Genomic DNA, 7,534 nt, shown 5'->3' with positions numbered 1-7,534 from the left:
TGTGATGTTAATGTGATGAATAACATTCACAGGACGAAATAATACACATACATTAAGCGTATGGGAACGTTAGTCCATTCATTTTAACATTTTGCTAACAACGTACGCGGCCGTGTTCTCACTGTGCGTCAGTCCTGAAGGCTTTTAAGAAAGCTCCATGAACACTGTTGTTTAAATATCGTGGAGGTAACGGGGCTCCACATCAGGTCACACTGGGGGTCGCGTCGTGAACACAGCCTCACGTCACCTCCTCAGGCTGCTTCTCCGCGCAGGGTGTCCGCGCACAGAGCCCGTGCAGCGCGCGCGCGTGCGCACCGCCTGTTTACCGCCTCCCCCCGCGTGGGGCGGGACGCCGCCCGGGTGCCCCCGCTGTGCCGCCTCCCGGCTGCCTCACGCGGCCGCGGCTTCTCTGAGGCACGAACGCCGGCCTCACGGGGCTGCAGACGCGGCTGGGATACAGGGGCGCAGGACGAAGGCCACCCTGGGGAGAGTCACACGGCCGCGGGACCACTCTCCTCACACGGCCGCGGGACCACTCTCCTCACACGGCCGCGAAGGCCGCGGGAACCGAGGCGTTCCCGGCCCTGGGCAGCGCCCGCCGGGACCAGCGCCCACGAGTCCCCGGCCTCTCAGGCTGCTCTGTGGCCCGAGTTCTGTGCCCGCGGCCCGGGGAGGAGCCCGCAGGGGACGTCGCGAGCCCCTGCCGGGTCAGGCGCTGACGTCCGCGCGTGCACAGCCACGACACGGCCCATCGTCCTCACTTGGTCCCAGGCGGGCCGGGACGCCTCTGAGGGAGGCTCGGGAATGAGACCCAGGACGGGTGCCCTGGCGGAGGGGAATGGCTGTCCCGGCAGGCGCGATGACCGCTGCGTTTACGGTGCGAGTGCTGCGGCTCGCTTCCCTTCAACCAGCCTGTTCACACAACCGAAAGACGACGCTCGCGTCCGAGCCCCGCGCCTCAGGCGCCGCCGAGACGCCGCCGAGACGCCACTGCCCCTGCACCCTGCTCCCAAAGAGAGGGGCGCCGCCGTCCGCACGTTTAAATAAGGCGCCGTCTTCTCATTGGCCGGCGCTGGGGTCGCTGATTCGCCCCTCGCGGAGGTGGGCGTGGCGGCGCGCGCCCATTGGTAGAGACGGGAAGTTTAAACCGAGCGAAGAGCCCGGTGTGTGTGCGCATCTTTGCCGTTCGCGAGTCTCTGGTCCTGGTTTCCCTCCTGGGCTCGGGCGGTCGGACGGGGACGCGGGCGAATTCGCTCCAGGTCCCCGCAGCTTCCTGCGGGGACGCGGTAGGCGCTGGTGCGGGCGCCGCTCGGAGCCGCGGACGGGCCCGGAAGCCGCCATGGCGGCCCCGCGTCGGGGGCGCGGCGGCTGGGAGCGGAGCCCCCCGGAGCCGAGGCGGCGGGGCCCCCGCGCCGCGGTGGCGGCGGCGTCCCCGCCCGTCCTGTCCCTCAGCCACTTCCGCCGGGCGCCCTTCCTCTGCTTCGGGGACGTGCGCCTGGGGGCCTCGCGGACGCTGCCGCTGGCCCTGGACAACCCCGGCGAGGAGGCGGCCGCCGTGCGGCTGTCCCGCGGCCCCGCCGCCGAGCGCGGCTTCTCCGTGCGGCCCGGCGCCCTGGTGCTGCAGGTAGGGGCGGGGGTCTCCGCGGACCCGGGTCCGGGGGTGAAGCGGGTCCTCCCTGCGCGGCTGGGTGAGCCCGGGCCCCGGGGCGGGGCGGCCGGGCCGGCGGGGACTCGGGCGGGGACCGCGCTGCGCGGAGCGTCCTTGCGCGCGCCGCCCTGGCCGCCTGTCCCAGGGAGCGCTTTGCGCAGACTTCGGGCCTTGAGAAGCCTGGCGGCTGCAGAGTGATGCGCGGCACGCTTCACGTTAATAGTCTTACCTACCGTCTGTCTGTCTGTCCTTCCATTTGTCCATCCATCCGTCTGTCTGTATTTAAGATTGCCAGGAGCGCTTTGCTTAGAGCGGGGTGTTTTCGTCGCTTTCCATCAGTCAGTCAGTCACCTTGGTATGCGCTGTAGCTTCCATAGGGAAACTGACTCCACATAGAGTCCGGGTAACTGCGCTTCCCCTGAGCTGTGTTTTGACCGGATCTCTATAGCAACAAAACCAGAAACACTGTGTTTTACAAATTCTTTTAAACTCTGTCGCGCGACAGACTCATGGAGTCCTTATCCGCATTTGCAGATAAGGCAACACTGTCGAAGTGGTTGTGTCCAGGGGATCAGGGTAGGCAGCTCAGTTCACTCTTCTGAGTCGTGTCTCTATCTCTGTTTCCTCCTGAGTCGTGTCTCTATCTCTGTGGGAAGTAATGCCAGATGCCTCTGTGCCTGGTGCTCACATGAGAGAAAGCTCCAAGCAAAGTCTCGGCTGTGTGTCCTGAGCAAATGTCCTCCTCCTAATTTTCATGAGGAATTATGCTCAGAGGGTGGAAATATGTATGCGTGGTTTTATTCTTAGCAGTTGACAGAGCTGAGATTCCCATCCAGGTCTTGTAATTTTAAATCCCCTGCACTTTCCCTTATGCTGATTTATAGATACGAGGCATGGTTCCTTCCTAAAGACATATGTTAGGAGGATGAGGGGAAAATTCTAAGAACAAGAAGAAGCTACATCAACCATCTATCAAGGAGGATGGGAGGTTTTGAGGAGACCCGTGGTTCTCAAATTTAAGAGTGCATCAGAATCACCTGGAGGGCTGATAAAAATACTTTTGGGTCCCCACCCTCAGAGTTTCTGATTGCATATGTGTAGAGTAGGACTAGAATTTCCATTTCTAAGAAGTTCGCAGGTGATGCCTATGCTACTGGTCCAGGGACCACATTTGGAAAAGCACTATAGTAGAAAATAAATATTAGAACATCCCTTAACTAAAGCACACCCCACACCTTCAGTGAATTAGCATGTCCCAGTATGACTAAGCAGCACTTCTCTGAGATGCCTGTGACCACTTGCATCAGATTTGTCTGGATCGCTTGTTAAATAAGGGAGATTTCTACTCACCACTCCACACTTACTGATGTGAATTTCTGGGGATAAATACAGAAAACTCCATTTTAAACGAGGTGTTATGTATGCAGGTGGCATCTCACGAACCACTAGGTAAAGTGTTATACTTACCAAAGTGACAGAAATTTACAATATGTCAAGGCCTGAAAAGGAATGAAGGCCAGGAAACTGTCATTTGGAATGTTTTTTGTAGAGCAGATGTACTGGGGCCTATCCAAGGAAAAGTTTGAAAATGATCTCTTGGGTTTCTTTTAATCTCCTAATCATTCTTTTTAAAACTTCAATAATACTGGTGTGTTAGAATCTGCATATAATGGCCTTAATGCAGGGGCTTTATCATGTGGGTCTGTCTTCCTAATGACATTCAGCTATAATCACCAGCCATCCTACTGAACTGGGTTAAGCTATGTGGTGTTTCCATCCTGACTGCAAGTTAGTGTCAGTGGTGAGCTTTAAAAAACCACCACTACCAGGGCACCACCTCAGCATCACTCCTGGGGAGGACATAGGGGTGGGTCGGGGCATCTGTACTCTTTACAGACCCTCGGGTGATGTCTGTAAGCAGAGTTGTGAATGAACGACTCAACTGTGTGATTTCACAGACTCACTGGTGCCAGTTCTGGAAGCAGGAGCTTCTGCTCTGCAAAGGAGTAGAAGCTAAGATGGGGCCGCACACACTTCTTTAAAAACATAAGACACCACCACCACCCTACCCTCCACCCCCTGGTCTTCTTTCTGCAGTGAGTTTGACGCTAACTTGATCTGACTGGAAGACTGATGAACTGACTTGCAGGGCAGCCCCAAACCTGACTCTTGCCTCCCTCTCTTTCCCAGCCAGGCTTCTGAGACAGTTGTGGTCATTGCACTTGTGGCCAGAAGGGGGCGGGCCAGATCCATGTAATAAGAAGGCAGCTTCTGTTGTCGGTGGCTACAACTCTCATTTTCTGTGTCACTAAGAAAAAGTATGTAAACAAAGGGCACAGAATCTTAGGACTAGATGGAAATATGAGAGATCATCTTATTTATTGATTGTCAACCTTTAAAAATTTTCTCCCAGGTAAATTTTCTCCCAATTAAAAATGCAGTACACATTTTAATTATCTTGACTTTCTAGTGTCTCTTTTAGAATCCAGATAAAATAGTAACCCTCTTATCTCAGACACATGGAAATGCTACCTCAAAAAAATTAACAGTGATGCATATCTGAGAATGCCATTACTGGACGTGTAATAGAGAGATTTAAAAGAAAATATGTTAACAGATCTGTTCCCTCATTTGTTTTGGTTAAGTTACTAAGAGGTTAAAAGCAATGGGGAAATGGGTAGGGGAACCAAATGAAGATTTGCAAAGGGGAAAAAGCAAAATGCATTATGTTTTATCTCAGTTTTTACATCTCTGAGGGTATTTGTCTCCATAGAGATGAAGTTTTGTAGATAGACTATCACTGCAGTCTGAAAGGCAGGTATCAGTTATAAATCCTTTTAAGTGTCTCTCAGAGCTGACTTGCTCTCAGTGTATCAGTCTGTGGATTGTTACAGATTAAGGAAGGGCTTCCTCATGGGAAGATGGATGGAGGAGGAGGAGGGAGGGACAGTCTGAGCATCTTTTTCCCAATGTGCGCTCCTCCTGGGTTAGCCGATTAACCTTTCAATGAAGAATGAAAAGACTAGAACCTCATTTTGGTATGCCTTAACGAAAATAGGTAAACAAACAAAGCAAAACCTCTGCAGCCACAAAATGCACACCTAAGTAATGCTATTTATAATGTTCAAATCTGCTGAAGAGATTTCATATATACAGCAGCAGTCCTCCGCTTCTCTCTCCAACCTCAGGTATTGCAGGTCATTTACCTTCTCACTAATATTAAGCCACAGTGGTCCCCAGTCTGTTTCTGGGGCTACTAAGCTGTTTCTTGTTTCAGGGCTGTGTACTTGCTGGTACGTTCTGCTGAGTTGCTCCTCCGTTCTGCTGAGTTGCTCCTCCCTGCGCTATGTCTGTCCAGCTCATGTTTATACTTCGTCTTATCTTAAATATTAATACTGTACTGTCTGATCACCCAGAGATTACAGGTCCCTTCACTATTGCTCTCTCAAACCCTTTTCTGTTTCATTGATAACTGCATTGGGGACTTGTATTTTTGCATTTATCTTTTTACTTAGATTTTGTGATTTCTTTTAGTGAGAAGAACATAGTGTCCATGAGGCCAGAGACCATGTCTACTTTTTCATTCATTCAATAATTTTGTCACTTAAATATTTAGTGTATGCCTACTCTGTGTCAGGCACTAAGTATTCCATTAGGCACTCAATAACTATTTGTTAAATAACAGTAAGTCTTTAGAAGAAATGCCCCCTTTTAAAATTTTCTATATATAAATTGAGAAGCAAGTAGTAAGAGTTCACAGTCTTGAATTTATCCTAAACAGATAATTTCATTTGAATCTCAATGAGAACAAAATTTGTTAGGTATGCCTATTAAGTAAGTTGTACAAGCAGACCTCAGAGATGTTGTGGGTTTAGTTCCAGACCACTGCAACAGAGTGAAAATCACAGTAAAGTGAGTCACATGAATGTTTTGGTGTCCCAGTGCATATAAAAGTTATGTTTACACTATACTGTAATCTATTAAGTGAACAATAGCATCATGTCTAAAAAGACAATATACATATCTTAAAAAGACTATTACTAAGGTGCTAACCGTCATCTGAGCCTTCAGAAAACTGTAATCTTTTTGCTGGTGGAGGGTTTGCCTCCATGCTGATGTCTGCTGACTGGTCAGGGTGGTCTTTGCTGAAGGGTGGCCGTGGCAATTTCTTAAAACAAGAGAACAGTGAAGTTTGCTGCATTAATTGACTCTTCCTTTCATGAACGACTTCTCTGTAGCCTGCAGTGCTGTTTGATAGCATTTTAACCACAGTAGAACTTCTTTCAAAATTAAAGCAATCCTCTCTAACCCTGCCCTGCTTTATCAACCAAGTTTATGTAATATTCTAAATCCTTTGTTGTCATTTCAGTAATCTTCACAGCAGTCTTCCATTTCGAGAAACCGCTCTCTTTGTTCATCCATGAGAAGCAACTTCTCATCCATTCACATTGTATCATGAAATTGTAGCAGTTCAGTCACATCTTCAGGCACCACTTTTTTTTCTCACAATTCCTCCTTATAAGACTTTTATTAATGCCAGAAATGAAAAAGTAAAAACATAGTGAAGCAGAAAGGGGGACAGAAGGGTCTCAACCCTGCAGGCACCACTTTTAAATCTGTTACTGAGTCCAGGCTCATACCTCTCACCACACAACAGGCCAATAAATCGAGAGATGAGTTGTTGGGCCAAGGAATAGAGACTTTATTTGGAAAGCCAGCTGACCAGCTAATGTTCCAAAGAACCATCTTATTCCAGTTAGAATTCAGGCTTCTTTTGTTTTAAAAAAGGACGGGGTGCTGTTGGTTGTTGCAAATTTCTTGGTGTCAGAATCCTTTGTTCTTGCAGCTGTCCCTGTAGGTCAGGTCACAATGTTCCTATAAACCTCCAACAGGACAAATGTTATTCTCTGTTCTGTAACTTTTAAATCTCTGTATGAATGGAAAAGGGTTATACCTTTAAAGGTCAGAGCCTTGAGAATGGGCTTTCCTGTATATTTCAGGCTATAGACAACATTCTTAACTTGTAGCAAAAGCAATAGAATACAAAGTTTAGAGTAAAAGAGACAGATCCAATATGGAGTCAGATTTGTTTTTCCTGATTACAATTCTAGTTCTCTTGCTTTTTCTACCATGTCTTCAGTTACTTCCTTCACTGAAGTCTTGAAACCCTCAAAGACATCCGTGAGGATTAGAATCAACTTCTTCCAGACCCCTGTTAATGTTGATATTTTGACCTCTTCCCATGACCTCTTCCCATGATCATGTTCTTAATGGTATTCAGACTGGTGAATCACTTTCAGAAGGTTTTCAGTTTACCTCCTGTTCCCAGATCCTTCAGCGGAATCACTATCCATGGCAGCTATAGCCTTAGGAAAAGTATTTCTTAATAACATTTGAAAGCTGAAATTACTCCTTGATCTATGGGCTGCAGAATAGATATTGTGTTAGCAGGCATGAAAATAACATTAATCTCACTGCTACATCAGAGCTCTTGGGTGACTGGGTGCATTGTCAATGAGCAATAATATTTTGAAAGGAGTCTAATCTGTTTTTCTGAGAAGTAGATCTCAACGGGGGCTTAAAATAGTCTGGAAACCATGTTGTAAACAGATGTGCCATCATCCAGGTTTAGTTGTTCAATTTACGGACCACAGGCAGAGTAGATCTGCATAATTCTTAAGGGCCATAGGACTTTCAGAATAGTAAGTGAGCACTGGCTTCAACTTGAAGTCACCAGCTGCATTAACCCTTAAGGAGAGAGTCAGCCTGTCCTCTGAAGCTTTAAAGCCAGGCATTGACTTCTTTCTATTTCCTAGAGGGCATCTTCTTCCAATAGAAGGCTGTTTCCTCTACATTGGAAATCTGTTGTTCAGTGCAGCCACCTTC

At 48.6% G+C, this 7,534-nt stretch overlaps 1 protein-coding gene across 4 annotated transcripts in view; it reads left to right on the top strand.

The window, feature by feature from the left end:
- The first annotated feature begins 1,166 nt into the window (after nt 1-1,166).
- ASPM (assembly factor for spindle microtubules) overlaps nt 1,167-7,534 on the top strand; it is a 68,441-nt gene continuing 62,073 nt past the window's right edge. For all 4 annotated transcript variants that reach the window (XM_057729783.1, XM_057729781.1, XM_057729780.1 and 1 more), the window contains exon 1: nt 1,167-1,624. In XM_057729783.1, the coding sequence (XP_057585766.1) occupies nt 1,340-1,624 (285 nt within the window). In that variant the 5' untranslated portion in view covers nt 1,167-1,339. The remainder of the gene's footprint in view (nt 1,625-7,534) is intronic.

The sequence above is a fragment of the Hippopotamus amphibius genome, chromosome 3 (assembly GCF_030028045.1).
Source record: "Hippopotamus amphibius kiboko isolate mHipAmp2 chromosome 3, mHipAmp2.hap2, whole genome shotgun sequence".
Taxonomy (NCBI): Eukaryota; Metazoa; Chordata; class Mammalia; order Artiodactyla; family Hippopotamidae; genus Hippopotamus; species Hippopotamus amphibius.
The sequence above is the reverse complement of the archived record's forward strand: the minus strand, read 5'-3'. Positions and strand labels throughout refer to the sequence as shown.